General features: G+C 40.1%; 1 protein-coding gene and 1 long non-coding RNA gene across 5 annotated transcripts; both read right to left on the reverse strand.

The window, feature by feature from the left end:
- Window positions 1-2683: 2683 nt before the first annotated feature.
- On the reverse strand, window positions 2684-3182 carry LOC143444196 (uncharacterized). The gene is made up of 2 exons (XR_013113688.1): window positions 3073-3182; window positions 2684-2905 (listed from the first exon to the last, which is right to left on the reverse strand). It is a non-coding gene; the product is annotated as an uncharacterized LOC143444196 (long non-coding RNA).
- A 2878-nt stretch (window positions 3183-6060) lies between these two features.
- LOC143453580 (uncharacterized) lies at window positions 6061-18443 on the reverse strand. Of its 4 annotated transcripts, none has more exons than XM_076954953.1 (37): window positions 18244-18443; window positions 16919-17039; window positions 13653-13780; window positions 13405-13585; window positions 13201-13255; window positions 13061-13144; window positions 12881-12999; window positions 12657-12813; window positions 12486-12600; window positions 12363-12423; window positions 12185-12292; window positions 11886-12122; window positions 11612-11765; window positions 11445-11551; window positions 11289-11387; window positions 11059-11229; window positions 10825-10953; window positions 10676-10763; window positions 10468-10613; window positions 10325-10408; window positions 10089-10244; window positions 9832-10029; window positions 9593-9757; window positions 9387-9533; window positions 9080-9286; window positions 8862-9023; window positions 8683-8787; window positions 8510-8615; window positions 8214-8454; window positions 7957-8118; window positions 7753-7897; window positions 7517-7693; window positions 7281-7447; window positions 7132-7210; window positions 6645-6781; window positions 6515-6577; window positions 6061-6423 (listed from the first exon to the last, which is right to left on the reverse strand). In XM_076954953.1, exons 1-37 carry the CDS (start codon window positions 18255-18257, stop codon window positions 6180-6182), a joined length of 5019 nt encoding a protein of 1672 aa, XP_076811068.1. In that variant the 5' UTR covers window positions 18258-18443; the 3' UTR covers window positions 6061-6179. The 4 variants fall into 4 exon arrangements, with proteins under 4 accessions (XP_076811068.1, XP_076811067.1, XP_076811066.1 ...); XM_076954952.1 differs by lacking the exon at window positions 18244-18443 and adding an exon at window positions 17174-17780 and having other exon boundaries at window positions 12663-12813; XM_076954951.1 differs by lacking the exon at window positions 18244-18443 and adding an exon at window positions 17174-17779.
- Window positions 18444-19267: the final 824 nt, after the last annotated feature.

Here is a 19267-nt window from a genome sequence, read left to right on the forward strand (position 1 = left end):
CTGCTGAGATTTAAGTGTTTATGGCGCCATAATGTCCAATGCGCAATATAATCCAGTCCATCCAGTATAACTTTTACTTTATAAATGCTAATGAAAAGTTTGCGAATATAACATATTACACCTGTATTTCTATCTCTGAATGAATGTATGAACCATTAACCTGTTAGCATTAGCTGTCTCATTAGCAATTGTAATTGGTACTTGAAGTAAACTTACTCTTTATTTAACGACCAATATTCACAAATTTCTAAAATATAAATGTTTGAAGTTAATATTGATATTTTGAGTTCCCTGGAAACGGAATAACTCGCTTTACTTCGTTTCCATGGAAACATCAAAGTCTTAAACCACTTTGAGAAACGATCACTTTCGCGTTATGAGGAACGATTGTGGTTACTTTCTAATATCTAAGTAGGCTAATGTTGTCTAGCGCAGAGGAGTAGAAAGAAGACCTAAACTTACATTTTCATGCATTAGTTTTACTTCCTGTGTTGAAGATAGATTTTTCCATGCTTTATTTTTTATCGTCGTGCTATTACATTTTGAGTTTGTGTTTGAAATATCGCAGCAATTGCTCTTTTTGCTTTGACGGAAGATGAACCGGAAGTAACATTAACTAACTTTGATCTACCTCGGCGTGTTGTATTTGTGATGTACTACAACACAAAATATGTTTTATAATGTGGTATTTTTATACAAATTTTAAGCCTAATTGTATTAATTAGTGTGTTATATAGTAAAAATGATGGATGAATATAAAGTCTAATATTTGGTTTGGCGTCAAACTATTGATGTCGTACAAAATGTAATCTGAAACTAATGTCATACGAAATATATTTTGCGTGTTTCGTTTCGGCAACAGAGTTTGAGGTGAATATTTTCCCAAAACACGTTTGTTGATTTTATGATTATCATGTTAATAATTAGGTTAATTAATTTCTGTCTACCTTTTGACATTCTTCCCGAAAGAGGCAGACGAACACGTTGCAATGAACGTAAATGGAACGATCGCCGGTTGTCCACAAAAAAGACTTAAAGACAAATCTTGCGATGGTGACGTTGCTGTTTATCGAGACGACGGTGGCGTCGGGCAGGGAAGGGTCTGAAGCAGGGAAACTGTTCGTGAAATGTTGTCTTACGTTTGCTGTTGTAATCTTTTTGCATATCTTTAGTCAAAGAGCTAATGGCTAATGGAAGAACAGAGCTATAAAGCTCCACTTAAATATTAAGTTATTAGTTTTATTTTTGTCCAATTATTTTTTTTCAACAGAACTTTGTATTATAACAGAAGCATAAAGATGGTAAGTTCTATGCAATTGTTCAAGAGTTGAACCAATTTTTATCACAAATTCATCACAAACCAGACAGGCACCAAATACAAAAAATACTAGAAACAGTTGACAGAAGAAGAAATTCATTAAAAACATTCTTACCAATTTTCAAATAGTTTGTAACGAATTTCGTCGCTGGATGATGAACTTGGAGTTGCCCAAAATCTTCTTAACTGAAAACATTGCCATAAAATGCTAAGGTAATTGTTTAACAAAGTAAACGTAATTTAAAACCTGGGAAAAAACACATAAAGTAGTATTTCAAATTCCAGTAAAATATTTAATAAAATTTAAATTTAAATTCTTTATTAAAACCTGTATCGTGTAGGATCGATGTAAAAGTCTAATAATTTCTACTCCTACGTAGATATTTCCAGGAACAAAAAGTGCTAATTTTTTCCTATTGTCGTAAAAGGAGATGCCGACGTCGTAATTAAAAACTTCTTTATGCTTAAGTGATAAGAAATTTCTAAAAAAAAGATTTTATATAAAAGCAAGAGCGAACAACTACTTATAAAAGCAATAGAAATACTAAGCTGACTTAACTGACTTAAAATTTTAATTACAGTATGAATAAAAAATTAAATTAACAAAAGTTAATAGCAGACTCTTAGCAGTCTGGCCATTAAAAGAGCAGCCACGGAATTTGTGGCTGAACAAGTTCCACTGTTACTTCTTCTGACTTTGATTCGCAACAAATAAAATCTTAATAAACTGTTCTTGGAGATCTGCTTATGAATGGTTGGCTGGATGGATCACTCAGAACACCAACAACCTTGTATGAGGTAACGGTTTCATCATCAAACGAATAAAAGTTTCATAAAAACTGTGATGCTGCAAATGCTTATTTTTTTACTCATTTCACTCTACGCATAAAACCGTGAACAGATTCTACGGCGTATTTACGTCATGAAAAGGTGTCCATTATTCTACGGCGTATAAAATGATAAAACGTACCGTGCTGCTCGCCCGCTCACTTAACTACCGTAATGCTATACTCTAAAGATTGTGATATGATTTTAAGAACCGGTTGTTACGGCATTCAGCGGAACAACTTGGAATTGGTAGAATCTCACATAGCTTGTTGTATTGCACCGGGTACCTTCTACAGTGAAGATTGTGGTTTAAAATCCGATTGCTGGTAAGCAAATTTCATCTACTCGGTTTGCAGAAGAATTGTTGTTTCCGACGTACAAAGTTACAAGACCAAGCATGACCAAGCGACAGGTATGAAAGCTTTGAAAGTAAGGTTTTACTTCAAGTCTATGCGATTTATTCTGACACGCAAATTTAAACCTATTCTGAGTTAAAAATTAACACGAAATTCTAAAACGAATCTGAAAAATTAAAACTTCTCTGAATTTGCTTGTTTATTCTCGTATTGTTTGAAATAAACAGATTAAAAGTGAAGTGTTAAATACACATGAAGGTTATATCGACATTTTGCGACAGTTAATAATCCTTCTTATACGTAATTGTGGCCATTTTAGGCTTACAGGTGATAGACGGTTGAAGATATTCGGCGACGTCTTCCCGACTAAACACTTCGACGTTCTTCGGTAGATCACACTTTTCTGTAAAAATATATTAAAAGTCACCTATGATAGGAACCGACTGAAAACATTTCCCCAAGAGGTAATTCAAGTTTAGCTTTTATTACATGATCTAGATTTTTAAAACGTATCGGCTGGTTATAAACTATGTCACTTATAGTGGATAAAATATGCAACGTGTACCTAACCTGATTTAGTTTGCCAAACAATTAAAATGCATAGAACTTCGGCGAGTGTAAGTGCAAGTAAAACACCGCGGGGCATTGTTCTATTAATTTAACTCTTAGTGAATGTTAAAGTATATTATTAAAAGTCATAAAATTATTTTTGTGTTCGATCCTCATATACACCTGCATTACAACTACGTCGTGTGTAATAGTCAAACTGCCTCGCAATTATCAAACGTTCAATGTAAACTCTTGAATACTTTGCCATCTGCCGCACAAAGATAAAATCATCATTCAATATTTTAATGCCCTATCGACTGCAATGACAAGCAACCTACACCAAAAAACGTTTTAACTCGCTTTCAAACAAAATTTTTCTGGTTAAGCTTCATTCAGTGCCATTGTTTACCAGCAGTTTAACAGTAGAATTGTTTTAGCAGCACATTACAAAATAATTCTTGAAAAAAATAATTCTGATTGCTACACGATCTCAAAAAGATTATTACAACAATTCCTGAGTTGACAATTTCAAATAGCAAGATATGAATAGACAGAGACAAGTTTTTTGAAAAGACACTCTGCTACTGCGGGTACGATTGCCTGGTGAACAAGTCGCTAAAATCGACAAACTTTCGAAAAAAACTAGCCCCACCAAAAAAACTACAAAGGAATAACAGTGAGAGCAAAATGTGAAAATCCTATCATATTTGTGTGAAATGTTGTGAAGGCGTTTCCATAAACGAATTTAGTTGAGGAAATGAGCCCGAGTCAGCGAAACTTAGGCCTACATTGTACGACTGTGACTGGTAACTTATTACGGTCAAAAATGGCGTTTTCAGTGATTTAAAAATCTTTTAGGGTATCTGTTTAAAGCTGTTTATTGTCTACGAGGAAATTTTGTATCCACGCAGCAGCACGTACAGTCAAACACAAAACAGTGGCCTTGGTCCTGAAATGAAGCATCCCATTGTGAGCGGGCAGGGTCTTTGTTCACATCGAAATAGCTCAGAAACGTTGAGTTATTAGACGATAATATATAGCAATAACACCACTTCTAATTGTTACACTAAAAAATTTTTGCTTTGTTACACATGTGAAGGGCAAAATAGGTATGAAAACCTGCAAATAGAGAAACAAATGCTTCGACAATCGTCCTTACAACTGCTTGGCTTACATTAACCAGCTCCGTCCAGGAGGTTGTCACCACCTTGTCACATTGCCCAAAAAGTTTTTACGTTTCACCCTTTTTCTCTTTTGTTCTGCTAAATTTGTAAAAACTAGTAGGCCTAATTAATCAAAGTTGGTAAACTCCAACAGCCGGCTTTCAATTAGCCTTAGTTTAAAAAAAGTAATATTTTTCAGTGCAGTTTGAAACTATTAAAACGATATAAACAAGTAATGCAATTTAAATGTCGGGAAAATTAAAAGTTGAATTTAGGCAAAGCTTTAAATTTGGTGAAAATTTTGCATCATTCATTTGTTTACTTTTGCTTTTTTGTGACACAACGTAGCTGGCCAACATATTGGTGTGGGCCCCAAAGTGGTGAGACCGTGGAGCCCCAGGCCATTGCCCTGTCTCTTGTCTCCCTTGCCCTGTCTCAGACACACCTGTCTTTGTTAAAGAGTAAACCCAAGATGTAGTAATTGCATTGACCACGTCGAGCGTTTTCTAGCTCGGATGATCGAACCAATTAAACAACTGGAAACTCATTCCTAAAACAACCACTAATCAGTAATAATCACGCCTCGAGATCTGTTTGCATCGATGAACAGCCGCGAAGCGTCATCAAACATCACCGCGCCTCTCGCTCAGCTTCAGGAATGACAGAAGCCGGCCTGCGACAGATGTTACTGTAATACGACCAGTAGTGCAGTATACCACTATTTGTTACACAATCTACAACTTGATTTTCACCTAAAAATGCTCTGACGAAGGACAAAAGTAAGCTATGTCTGAAAATAACTTATTTATGTTCATTTCCCCGCAGTTGTATTGCTTAAGCAAAAATGTATTTTGTATTGCTAAAAGTTTAGCAAGTTCGTGATAACTTTCACAAACTCTTATTTTAGATCAATAACTATTTCTATTTCAATAACTATTTCTTCCACGAGTAAACTTAGTTAAAAAAGTTGAGTAATTTTTTACAGTAATTCCTCCATTTGTACTAGAATACATTTTTTCCGGACCAACAGTAGTTCTACCTAACTTATGTGGTTACTTTTATTACAACCACTGCTCAAACGTGACGTCATATGACTACACGTGGATTCTTTTCAAATTCTTCGCCTCACTCCTGATTGTATCCTGAGATCGATCGCACGACCACATCTGCGTCGATCCATACTTTCTCGCTTCCGTGATGCTCTTCAACTTCGGCGACCTCTAAAATAATTTTATTGGAAACTCGATGGCAGCTTCGATCTGATTTCACCAATCAATCACTTTTTCTCGTCATCAGAGCGACGGCGATGGAAAATCAATGCCGGTTGCTATTAGCATGCACGAAAAAAGCGACACCGCCGAAAAAGCTTAATTAGAAAAAAAAACCACCGTCCCAGGCAGACGCTGAGTCCCAGTAGTCATCATAAAAACTCTGGCAAGTCACCCAGTGCATCACGTGACCAGTACATTACGTCATCGTTATGATGCCAAAGGCTCGCACATGACCTTGAAACCAAGTTCAAAGCAAAACGACATTCTCCGGCACGACGAGGAGTGAGAACGTCATGAGGGGTGGAGACCGCCCAGAGTTCTTACGCCTCGTGGGTTGTTGGCGAGACCGAGTTTCTGCAGCAGAGTTGCTCACCGATGACGACATTGCTGCTCGTTACAAGATGAATTTTCTTTGAAAGGCGACTCGTTTACACGCGGAGAGATTATTTTTCTGTTCTCAGTGGTCATTTTTCCATGAAATCTGACCTCACCACTACGACTAAGTTATGTATTGTTGGGCGCTGGAGACAATATCGCAAAAAAAAACGGGAAATGTGAGAAATATGTAAGAGCGCTGGCAATGAAACATTTTTTTTATTACAGAATGCAGCGAGCTATGTCAATACTTTCAGAACAAATAAGTATGACGTCAATCCCTGAACATTTCATCAAGATGAAAATGAAATTGCAGAATTTATCTAAAACTTTGGTGTGAAGGATTCGTCCTTCCAGGAAAATAAGGGAAGTTGTCTTGGCGATAATTTGGCCGAAATTGGGGTCTGTTCGGGCCGAAGTTGGGATACACGTTTCGCGGTAGGGGATCGGAAAAAGGGGCACGATCAGCCTGAGTCGGAAATGGGTATCGCCGGGTTGAATTGAAATACGCCCCGGGGTGTCGCGGTGGCATAGCAGAAGTGCTGGGGATTTGAGCTCCAACCCTGCAAAAAAATCGTTCAATGAATTTCCTGCGAGGCCAGAGCACATTTTTTACCACTATGACGTCATTATCAGAAAGTCATCAAATCTCACACTGGGGGGGCGGGGGCTCTCCTCTGGCACAGTCGAAGTTGTTTCAACTTGTGCTCCAGGTATCTGCCAAAACAACCTCTTATGTCATCAATGATCTCAGTGACGTGCACTGTTCCGTCACCCAAATCACCTTTTCGTTTCCTGCAACTGTCGCCGCGCCATCGCCCGCCTCATCTGGACTCGCGACGCCTGCTCCAACATCTCATCCAGTTTCATATCACGCTGGGCCACTTTCAGACGAAGCATCACCCGACACAACGGCTCCTCCTACGTCATTAAGAAAACGATGGTGACAAAGAATATTTCATGAGAAGCAACAGCAGTGCCAGGGAGGGAGCAGGCAACTTAAATTGCTTTGGTTTCCATAAACTTCAGGCCAGTTCGGCGCCTGTGTGTGGGCCCACACGCCGGATAACTCGAAAATTTCTCAAATTGATTGATTACAAAATAAACAAGAAGTGATTCTGAAATCACAATAGAGCAATTTAAACGAGCTCGCCATGAGACAGGTAACTATTGTCACGCCACAAAGGATATTGTTACGTCACTTTGTTTTCAACAAGCCCCTCGGTGGCGCAAAAACATTTTTCTGACGCGGCCTCAGTTAAAATACTCACGTCGCATTTGCTGAGAAATTCTTGATTTTTCTTCAGTTCAGCTTGGACGAGCGAGATGAGCTCGTTTATTGCCGCCAACCTGGAAATAAAAAAAGAAAAATCAAACAGATTCCGGCAACTTTGGATGCCGGCATCAATCATCAACTCACGGAAGCTTCAACATCTCATCGCCTTCCTTCACAACTGGGTTGTGCTCACGAGCATATTCATCCCACGCTAGTTTTCGTTCAGCTTCAGTGAGTTCCTCATCGACTTTGTGATCGAGAAGAGTGTCGTGTTCGTGATATGAAACAATGATATCACGTGTGCGAGGTTGCTAAATATCACGAAAATATCATCATATTCATAACAAAGACCAGAGGAGCAGACTGATAGCGTCACCTACCATTAAAAGCTTGGCCAAAACTTGATCCCGGGGTGGCGCACTTTTTAGGTTTTCATCTACTTTCTTATCGGCTGGTTCTGGCTTGAACGTGTAAAGATCTGCGATGTCACTGGCTGTGAAGTGGCGCTCGATCTGTTGCTGGTCAACGACACGAAACGCCAGTGACTGCTTCACCACCTTCATAGACATCAAACAATTACATAGGACCCATGTTCACGCCTGAATGAATCCGGTACCTGGCGGTCGTATATCTTCTCTTCCATGGTTCCGTGAGCAATCAAGCGATATACGAAGCAAGGTTTGTCCTGCCCGAAGCGGTAGATTCGGAATATTGACTGAATATCGTGGGTTGGGTTCCATGATGCGTCGAATATGACAGCCCTAAAGTGGAATATTTTGTCATCGCATCACTCCGCATTGACCAAGGACGAGGAACGAACCTGTTCGCCCCGACCAGGTTGATCCCGATACCACCAGCCTTTGTTGAAACCAGGTAGAGTCTGGCGCTCGTGTTCCTCGGGTCGTTGAACGAATTTATGTTCTCTTTCCGTTTGTCTGTCTTGGTTTGGCCATCCAGTCGAAAGTAGTTCACATTCTTCGACCTGAACATCATGAATAAGATCATATGATGTACGACAACAAGATAGATCATATGATCTAGTAGGAGAAAATAAAAGATCCTATGACATAGAATCACCAGCGCTGGTGTTTCATGTCACGTGATCCAGTGGAGAGCCTTGATTCGTCGTAGAGAACTTCTTCGACAAAGTCGAGAGTGAGAAGAGACTGCGAGAAGACGACAACCTTGTCACCGAGCTCGTACGCGTTGGCGAGAATGTCGAGCAGGAGAGAGACCTTTGCACTGTGGTCGATGGCTTTGGTGAGGTTGTCCTGGGCTGGGAGGACCGCTTCGAACCAACAGCTGTCATCACCCGCATCTAGATGGAAGGAGATTCAAACAATGAAGAAACCGAAGCCCCCTCGTGCACATACTTGCTTGGCTCTGGTTGGATAATTTTTGGTATGTTTCGACGAGATCTTGCTTGTCGGTGCAGCCCCAACAGGACCCTCCCCTCTCAGATATCATCTTCTTCAAATCCTTCATCAGCAAAGATAACTTAAACAAACAGCAACTGATGGACACTACGCTCATCCATAAGTCTCACCTGCACTGATTTCTCATGAAGATTAGCCACGCTCCCCTCATCCGATTCCTCATTCTCTTCTTCATTATCATCCACAATAAAGCTTCTAAGATCATCTTGAATATTCTAATCGTGACAACATCAAACATGTCATTATGACGTCACTATCACCACACAAAGATATAATTGCGTGGCCTGACCTCAGCACTTGTCTTATTGTCGTGACGAAGTTTGGCCAACTGGAGCACACGGGGGTGCGATGTAACATGGAGGAGGTTGATAAAGTCCTGGAAGAGACATCCCTTTCGACTCGACAAGTCGTTGCACTTGTGGGCCACCAGGTAGGTCTCGTACAGACGAACCTGGACATAAACGACATGTGGGCTTGAACCGATGATGTCATCACAATCAAGCAAACCTGCAGAGGGGAGAGTCGAACAAACACGACGTATTCGTGCTTGGGTTGGAGGTGTCTGGCGAGACAGCTGACATCTTTCCGCTGCACGCAGCCAGACAACAACTCGTGCAGGACGTGGGATCTCTTCTTCATCACGTCCACGTCGTGCCTGGTCGAGTCAACGTGCTGCCCGTTCAAGATCGGGTTCACAAATCGATTGCTGAATTCCTGGAAGAAATTAGAATTTTTATCTGAACACACTAAAACGTTACAAGTAATAATTGGATATCTTAGCATTAAACTTTTCAACAAGCGACCTATTACTCACTGCCTTGCTTCCAAGCAGTCTCGGCTTGACGAAGCTCACCATGCAGTGATATTCCTTCAAATTGTTTTGAAGGGGAGTCCCCGTGAGAACGATGCGACGGCGTGTTTTAATCTTACTGGTCAACATGGAAAGATCGGTCTTGTCGTTCTGAGCAAGTTTCAAAAATAAGATCACGGAAAAAATTTTGTAGAAAATAAGCAGCAAACCTTTATCATGTGTCCCTCATCGCAGACCACGATGTCCGGGCCTGGATCCTGCAAAGTCTGGAGGAGAATCTCCCGATGCTTCTCGTCCATCTTATTCTTCCCCCGGCAGAGGAGCTGGTACTTGCGGTATCCGATGATCATAACTCCGCCTCGATTACGCCATCTCTGAAAATATCACCTTGTCATGTCGCTTTTTGCAAAGTGGCGCCACGCGACGTCACAATGAATCCGAGACTCACCCTCAGCAAGCTCAACCTGTCATGGTCATTCTTCACTTGAAGCAAGTCGTCAAATTTTATCCTCTTGTCGCACTTGCAAGTCCAGTGCTTGAACTCATGTGACCAGTTGGACACCGTTCCAAGTGGACAGATCACCAGCGCAGTTCGAAGAGTCGGCAAATGGTCACAATTTAAAATTGTGTGCAAGAAAGTCACAACCTGGGCGAGTCAAAGAAATGAGTCCTGCACAAAACAGACGAGTCAAGTTTCCACTCTACCTGAAGGGTTTTCCCCAGCCCCATGCAGTGCGCCAAGATGCAGCCGTCCCCCTTCTCCTTGTTGGCTCTCGGGATGCTCTCTATCACATTCCTCCACATGAACTTGACTCCGTCGAATTGATGATCTTTTAAAACTTGCACCAGTTCCGGATCAACCTGAACAACAACAGTTTGGTGATGATCAAATCCGAACTTCTTAGAATTTGTCAGGATGAGTCCAAACGTCAACAAATAACCTCAACTAGGGGGTGTTTGGAAAGGATGAAGCGAGTCGTGAAAGGTTTCTTCACTGGGGAAGAGTCATCATCGATGACTATAACCTAAACAAACATTCCAAATTTAACCTCTATTATGCATGACATCATAATGAAATCATTACCTCCTCATTGTCAAGACTCTCTTCAATTCTTTTCCTTCTCTCACGCTCTTTCATTTCGGCAAGTTGTGTGTCCTGACTCAACTTACCATCCTCAAGGATCTTCCGGATGTTGCGCCTCCCAATCTTCCCCATGCTTTGACGATCAGCTTCAAGAGGAGAGAACTTAAGAATTTAGAATTGACAAAGCGGACAAGGAATTCATGCATACCTGGTGACTGTGAGAGCTTGGGCAATTCATCATCGGATGACACCAACCTCAGCGATTTCGACCTCTTTTGCGACCACAACGACTTCAGCTTCATAATTTAGAATAAAGACGTCATCAACAAAAGAATTATTTCTTATTCTTGGACTTACAGAGAACTCGGCTTCACTCGACTCATCATCGTGGAGTTCCTCTTTGATTGCCACGAAATCAGCTGGAGGATGTGAACCACATTCTCCTTCTTCCTCATCCACATCAACAGATTTCTCATCAGGACCATCCTGGACACAATAACATTTAATTATGACATCATAACCACTATTAATTAAAAATGTGTAAAAATATCAGATTTGTGTCGCATCACTGGAGGTAAATAGTAACCACACCTTTGTATCTTCAGCGTCTTTGTCTGAGAGAAGAATATCTTCATCTCCATCAGATATTTTGCTCTCATCCAATCCAGTATCCTCATCCTTTCCATTCAATAAGAGAGCGTCCTCATCAGAAAGGTTTGGATCTGCGAGTGCTTCATCAAAGTTCAGCTCTTTCTTCACTCTCTGTCAATGCAAGACGTCAGATTATTATCCATCACTGATGAGCAGACATCATCAGGCACCTTTGCTGGGAGCTCCTTGCTCTCTTCTTCGGAGGTTTTACGCTTATCGCACTTCTTCATCTTGCTGTCACTCTCACAATCGGACAAACTCAACCGAATCTAAACAACAGAGAGAATTCAAGCAAAGTCCGACACAAGGTTCATTGGGGGTCATACATTGAGAAGACGATTTTTGTATTTTGAATTGTTTAGGATTTCTTCGTCGGATTTCGCACTTCCTTTTGTCTTCTTCTCCACCAGGTGGGGTGGGAGACAATCTTCATCTGCAGAAGACAAATAATTTCAGCAAAATGAGACATCCGCAACATCCCATGATAACTTACCATCATCCCTGGAGGAATCTTCTGACTCTTCTTCCATTATCATCTGTTGATTCTCGAGATTTTTCAGAGCAATCCTGTTTATCTCTTCCTCTCTGGTGACATCTTCAGGTGACGATTCAGAGCCACAAGACATGTGGAAAGAACCTCTCATGATCTAAAGGTACAAGAGCTTGAAACGAGAAAACAAGAATCTTCGCCATTGTTCACAGAGCAGTGTAGAAGGTTAATCAAAACAAAACGACTTCGCGCTGCCTCGTGAATCATCATCATCTACCTCTGAAGGGATCTTCTGGTCTTCAGAAACAGATGAAACATCGGATGCATCTGAGGAACTTTTCCCTGATGCCGTTCCATCCTGCTTCAACTTACTCGCATCTTCCTCTCCATCACCTACCACAGGCCGGGGGTTCACTGAAGAGTTTTCGCTTTCCGAGATGGTGGCGCTATCAACAGGAGGAAGAAATTTTCCGCATTCGTCGTCATCGAAAATGTCACTCTCGCTTGCAGCAGCCTGCAACATCACCAACACATTTGCACCAACTCTTATTTGGCACAAAAAAATAAGGAAATTACATTTCTTGTCTCTTTCATGTTTTTGGAGCTGTCCGTATCATTGTTGATAACATTCGAGTTGAGAATCTGCTCAACAGGTTCAGTTTTTTCATCAGAATCATCTGAAATCTTAACAAATGAGGATTTTCAAGTCAACAATTGTAACCAAATAATAACACCAGCATCTGAATGGCCGCACCTGTCTGAAGCTCTTGAAAAGTTTCTGGAACGGATCAGGAGAAGAGACACTTCTCAGCCGCCTAGCAGACAAAACTGGAATGAAACACTGATGACAACCTGACTACGACATCATAATACATACTCTCTGTCTCGTCTTTTCCTCAAAAGTTTTCGTTTCGAAGGGCTTGACAGAATTTCTTCATCAGAATCATCATAGTCCGATTCTTTCCCAGTCGTCGTTTCATTATCAGGCGAATCTGGTTGAATTTTAGATGAGTTCACTTCAAGTTAGCCATAGACACATTACACTCACCTGTACATGTGGGGGCAACTTTCACTTCTTTTCGTTCTTCTTCGATTAACCTAAGAAACTGTGATGCGGTTGCCATGACGCCCTTCATGTGAGTTTGAACCTCCTTGATCGTCCGAAGCTTCATGTAGCGGACGGCGGCCTTCTTCTCTGCAACGTCCTACACCAGAGCTTGTTGCAAGGTTAATTGGAAAACTTTGCTCAGTTGGACAGAGCTGAGTGGATACCTTGGCAGGATGATGGAAGTCGGCTTCAAACTGGGAAGTGAGAGAGCTCAAGTCAGATTTGATATCCTGCAACTTCCGGAGACAATCACTCCTCCATACTTGCAAGGGATGGGCGGATGCTTTAAAGATAAAAAAGTAATCAAGCCTGTTACTCAAGAAAGATATTTTGTCGATGCTTACATGAAGCGGGCGACGTGCCACATGACCTCAGCTCATGTTGTGAAATCGAAGTCGATCCTGGTTTGATGACAACCTTGCTACCATCTGAACAACATCAGTGCAGTGAGTTTCAACTTGAGGGAGATAAAATAATAACTTACCCAAGATGTTGTCGCCGGCCCCGATGCTTGAACCTACTCGTTGCACGGTCGCCTGCTGCAAGGAACAAATGCAGGTTCGTTGCAAACCCACAGGATGAAAATTTTGAGTGAACTTAAAATAACTTTGCATGAATGTTTTGCAAAATACCATTTTCCAGGCAATCTTTGCATTTAATAAACAGCACAAAGCTCCTTCCAACTCACCCTTCGTGGTTTATTAGAAGATTTTTTATTCATTTCATACTCAGCGATAGCATCAGAGAGCAACTTGCACTTGCTCCTTATTTCTTTGATGGGGGTCGGATCACAAACAAAGCACGTCCAATCATCAGCGGCAAGAATCTTGTTGCTCTCAGATCGAGTAAGATTGCGGCGAACACAAGCTCTGGAAAGAATCAGAAAAGTTGCCCTCAAAGCATTAATATTAAATGCAGCGGAATGAAAGAAGAAACCTGCAGAATGCATTGGTGCAATGATCACAGAGTAGCAAGCTGCCGCCATCACCGCACCACCGGCAGTACTCATCGATGTCGTCAGCGTCCTTCGTGAAATCTCCCGAGTTGTAATAATCGTAGCAAGACTAAAAACATAAAACTGTTGTGTGATGTCACAGAAATAGGGGTCATACTTTCACTATATACATAACAAAATCGCTTTCTAATCACCTTTTTGGTAACCAGGTTTTAAAAATAAGCCATCACTATTAATAAAACAGCAAAATGGGCCTTAAACAACCAGAATATATTCAGTAGCTTCGTGCTGCTGTCAGGGTAGTAACTGTGATTAGAAAACCACAAAAGTAACATCGCTGTGCGATGGGACCCAACTATCGACCAAATCATGTCATATCATATCATCATCATGTTATCATATCATCTTCATTCATATCATATCAAGTGAAGTCGTACCGAGTTAAACTTAGACACTTAACATTGATTTGATTAATTGATAGGAACATTGTCTGAAATGACAAGGCATGGATTGGTAGCAAACAGGCAACTGAAATATCCGACATGATGTGATAATGAAAAAGATAGGGAGACAGATAACTACAGTGAACAGTGAGAATATGCCATTGTAGCAGGTTAGCATACTTGTCAAGTAGAGCACGTTCATGCATTTAACGCAGTGAACAACAGGTGTGCACTGACAGAAGTGAAGCACCAAATTGGAAAAATACCATGTCTGCGAGAAATTTACAATAAACTTCAAGGCAACCATTTCAAAAACAGGTAAAAGTCAGCGCTGATATAAATTGTGTCATCAGATATGCAAGTATGATATATGATGTCAATTGTGTCATCAGATATGCAAGTATGATATATGATGTTGGTGTATATGCTGCACGATAACTAAGTGATGTCAGCAAACCAGAATTTATTCAGATTAACACCAACAAGAGTTAAGAGCTTGTTAAGACCTGCATATATCTTGGAATACACTTGGTCATTAAACACTTCATGGTTTCCATGGCAATCGCCAAAACCAACTGCATGGATTCATTTGCATTTGAGTCGTTTTGAAGTGACAAATTATCCTGAAATATTCAATTAAATAATCTGAAAGGAGAAATGTGAAAACCCTTAACTGCTTTTAATGAATGCCCTTGTGCGTCCCAGCTCTCTAAAAATGAGTGCCCTTGGAAAAAGTTGGACGCCTAACCCTGGCGAACCAAACTCAATCTGCCGAAAGACACAATCAACAATGCAATTTTTTAAGGTTTAAAATTTTATAAAAGCTCTACTCTTTTTCACCAATGGTCGGGTCTCAATTGCCAGAGTCATTTCCTCAAAATATATCTCTTGATACAATCTCTTCAGGCTGTGCGAATAGCATAGTCTGGTGTAGATCAAACCTTAAGTAATGGCATCATCCAGACATCAATCACATGGGCAACCTCATTGTCCAGAGTAGAGCAATCCATAGAAAAACAATGGGTGCCCATTTGGCATCCATTCGCCTCAATGTTGGATGCTCAATTCAAAATTTGGTTGCCATGGCACCGAGACACTAAAATACAATGCTCTGAGAATTTTGTTCTCTGAACTGTATAAATGTGGATTGGAGCTTGATGCCTTTATAGCATCAATTTGAATCTGTTGCTGATCTATCTTCAAGTATACTATTGCTCGTTCTATTTTATTTTTCTTACATTAAGTTTAATAACATTATTGCAGGTCTGTTTTCGTAAAATTCTCCTTTTAGGCACGTTTTTGTGCAAATCTGGCATATTCTAGATCTATCAAACTAAATTTACCATTTAAGGTGAGTTTACATTAGACCAACATATGAACAAGCAAAATGTTGAATTATTTCGCTGCCCGTACCTAACTCACCCACCCTAACACAAGTCTAACTGAAAATGACATACAATCACGTTTGTGCTACAACGGTGGAACTGTAATACCACGGCAGGCACTGGGTGCCACAGTCACTATGATAAGCCATCAAATTTTTTAAAATATCACAAACAATTGTTTACATACATTTGCTTTTTGAGCTTCCACTTTTGCACGCGGTGAAACCAAGCTGCGTTGTTAGGAGACATTTTCTTCATAAACATTCCTACCAGTCACTGTCTTGTGACCATTCATTCTCGTGACCACTGCAAAGCAGCAGTGATGCGCATCAACAACTTCTGAGTACTGTCATTAGTCCATTTCACTGAACATTAATATCAAATCACTCGAGCTGTTATTAGCTAGGGGTGTAGGGGTGCACAGGCTTTATGCTCTTTGGGGTTCATTGAAAAACCTAATGTTGAAAAAACAAGCAGGTCTTTTCAGCTGAATCGATCATTACGGAACAAACGTTGTTGCTGCAAATTTCATCAATTTTTCGGATACAACTTCAAACAAGCCATTTACACCAAGAAAAAGAGCTAAACACCGATAAAACCTGCATAAATGACATGAATTTTTAAATGAAATTTCAGACATCAATTCAGGGTGCGTCATACACAAGTCAAAACCAATTAGTGGAATAAATCCGACCATGATGGAATTTTACTTCCTCTAAGTAAGGCACACATCAAACAAATCACATCATCAGAAACAACATCAAAGCTTGGGTTGTCACAGACTATTGATAAAGCGTTTATTGACTTGCCATTGCACAAATAGAAATGTGCGAAAAGTTTAAACATGATTACTTGGTACTTGGATTCGGCCAAGTCCAAAACATGTTTTGTCGGTCAATGATTGATGCTCACAACTATTTCGCCTTGAATTAATTCAAAGACAAAGTGTGGTATGTTGCAAAGCGCAGTCTACATGATGCTTGACATTTTGTAATATTGTTTTTGCGTCAGCATTGTCTATAGCTTACATAACTAAATTTGAAGCGATTAGAATTCGAGTTACCTACAACGATAAGCTTACCGTTGTTATACTATTGTGCAATGTCGTATTTTAAAAGCAGAATAACGGATTCAAGAAAACTGAAATTGGGCCTATTCAGTTGATGCTGCTTAATAAATATACACATAATGTTGAATCTTCAGAGGATAACTGAAGCATACTTCAACCATTCCAGTTGATCACAACCTTCTTATTACTAAGCAAAACCTTTCAAATAAGTGCAATAAGTAAGTAAGTGCTATGGAAATTTCATGGACCAAGATTATCACAAAATAAGGAGATAATAAATAGGCTTTATAGATATTAAAGTGGATACAGATAATTCCACAGCATATTAAATCATAACAATCGACATTCACCTTGCACAGGAGAACCTCCAGCACTGGGTGCTCGAATGTTGCATTTTTCAGGAACGGGTTGATTTGTTTCGGGCATGCCGTGCACCGAATGCGGCCGTTTAGAATTCGTGGAACTTCGTTGCTAAAATAAAAATATGAAATAGGGATGTTTAAATTCTTCCGCTCAATTCGATGCCCCTCTAAGAAAAAAACATCACTGCAGCCACCCAATTAGCAAATCTACGTCTGCATTGAATTGTGTCGAGCGAGACTGACCTGAGTTGGTTTGTATAAAGATGTCTGTTTTGGTATGAAAGCATCTTTTATCGAAACTAAGACAGAATAACCAAAGCTTTCATCTTGTTCCCCTTAACCAAGAATATTTCTGTAGTTTGTTTGGAATGGTTTTTTCTCAAAACTTTGCATTATAGTTAACACTTAATAAGGCTGTCGTTTCGTAAATTAAAACTTGGTAAAAGTTTGCTGCTCATAATGTTTTATTTGGGTCAGTCAGATAAAGTCAAAAACAAAAATAGTGGTAACTAATTCTTTTCCACACTTTCCTGTGAAGCCGCAACCCTACTTAACAGTTTAGCTTGTTCAAAATAATTTGAAATATGGTCCTTTGTAAACAGCATCAATGCAAATGTGGTGGATATCTTCAATCGTGTAGTTTCGATTTGACAACAAGAACTTTTTCTACTTTTTGGGGCAACTTTGAAAAATACTTATTAACGTGTGTGCAAGCCGCAAGCACCAAGGTTATTTTTGGTCGTCTTTCAACATGAATTCCACCTCCACTCGCCAAGGAGTTAAAAAAGAAAATCGAGCTCAAAAAGAGAAAGACAGCAAACCACACTTCACAAGAATATTCTACGAGGAATTAAGTTTGAGGCAGTGATCACAGCACATTTGTTGCTGTTTTCATGTAACTGCAACATCTATGTTGAAGCCATAAGCAACCCTGTGTTAGGCTGTGTAACGGTTTCAGCTGCTTTCGTGCATCGGTTTCGTTTTAAACTTCGGCAACCATAACTTTTTTATAGCGCCACCTATGGACCTTTTTATTGCAGCGAGAAAGTTTTGACCCAAAATCAACACCGCCAATGGGTGGCGCTGTCACTAAGTATTTTGGAATAAAATTTGTGTTTACTTTCTTAGACACTGGCTGAGAAATTTTTACAAAACATTAATTTATCATGGAAATATTCTAAAAAAGCAAAACTAAGTCGATATCCCACCAGTTACTCACAGTTAAAAGGAGTTTAAACAAACTTTTAAGAAATATTTACGCAATTTATATATTTCAACCATTCATGACTTAGCACATCATGAAAACTTCATACCTGTAGCCGGCCATCTTACTTTTCTTCACTCGAGTTTACTATCTCACAAAAATTTACAACTACGAGGAATTGTCCGACATCAAGTCGATAATCAAGTCAGTTAATTTTAAACCAAATGACATTAGGCTGTATTTTTGCAGACTGCTAACACACATTTATTCATTTTGTACAATCTGTAACTTATATGAGGAAAACATGTCATTAACATCCCAAACTTAATTCAAATACCGCCTGCAAAGACAGGACTTACGACATAATGCGCTTTGACCAGCAAATTATACAGAGCACGTACAGGACATAGGATAGTGCTGGCTTATGACACCACAGCCTGACTACTGACTGGTAGTTATTAATCCATGACGTACCACATGAAAGAAATGGCTGTGATTGCGAGGTTTGGGTAACAACACAACTCAGTGGCTACTCAAATCCTGCCACAACATCCAGCTCCGTGAGCAACCACATCACCGGTAATCTTGTTAAACGTGGGCCCTACTGGGAAATTTGCTGTCACTATGTCGGATAAACAGACAAATAACTGTAATACGAAAATCTGTGCCACGCCAACGTAACTGCCAACTGCCTAAGATAGAATATAGGGCAAAGCGGCAATTCTGCGCCAGACAATTGGGGCAGAAAACAACTTTCCAGTAGGGAACATCAGCTATAGGTTGGGCCTAGTTTTTTATTCTGTGTTTGTTTGTTGTATTGTCGTCATTAAAAGATCTTGGCCGATAAATTAAGACTTTGTCTTTGTCACAATTTGAGTAGCTGGGGTCCAGTATACAAAGGCATCCTCTGCTGTACACTTGCTGTGACAAAGATATTGACCCCGAGGCCCAAAGTTAAGTTTGCAAAAATTTTACTTGGCATTTATCTGGGGCGTGCAGCCGAGCTGCCACAAGACACAAACCAGTCACGAAGAAAGTTTCATTGGATCCAGCACAAGTATAATCCATTAACATAAGGGACAACACTAACTTATGGAACGTGGAAATTGAGGAACACAACACAAATTTACAAA

Source organism: Clavelina lepadiformis, chromosome 1 (genome assembly GCF_947623445.1).
Source record: "Clavelina lepadiformis chromosome 1, kaClaLepa1.1, whole genome shotgun sequence".
NCBI classification, from domain to species: Eukaryota; Metazoa; Chordata; class Ascidiacea; order Aplousobranchia; family Clavelinidae; genus Clavelina; species Clavelina lepadiformis.

What these genes read in the sequence shown, in the direction of transcription:
- LOC143453580 (XM_076954951.1), bottom strand. Translation starts at nt 17,217, where the DNA reads ATGCTTTCATACCAAAACAGACATCTTTATACAAACCAACTCAG. An exon ending in CTTTATACAAACCAACTCAG is followed by an intron (nt 17,040 to 17,173) that starts GTCAGTCTCGCT and finishes TTTTTATTTTAG; the next exon opens with CAACGAAGTTCCACGAATTC. An exon ending in AATTTCTCAGCAAATGCGAC is followed by an intron (nt 6,782 to 7,131) that starts GTGAGTATTTTA and finishes TTAATGACGTAG; the next exon opens with GAGGAGCCGTTGTGTCGGGT.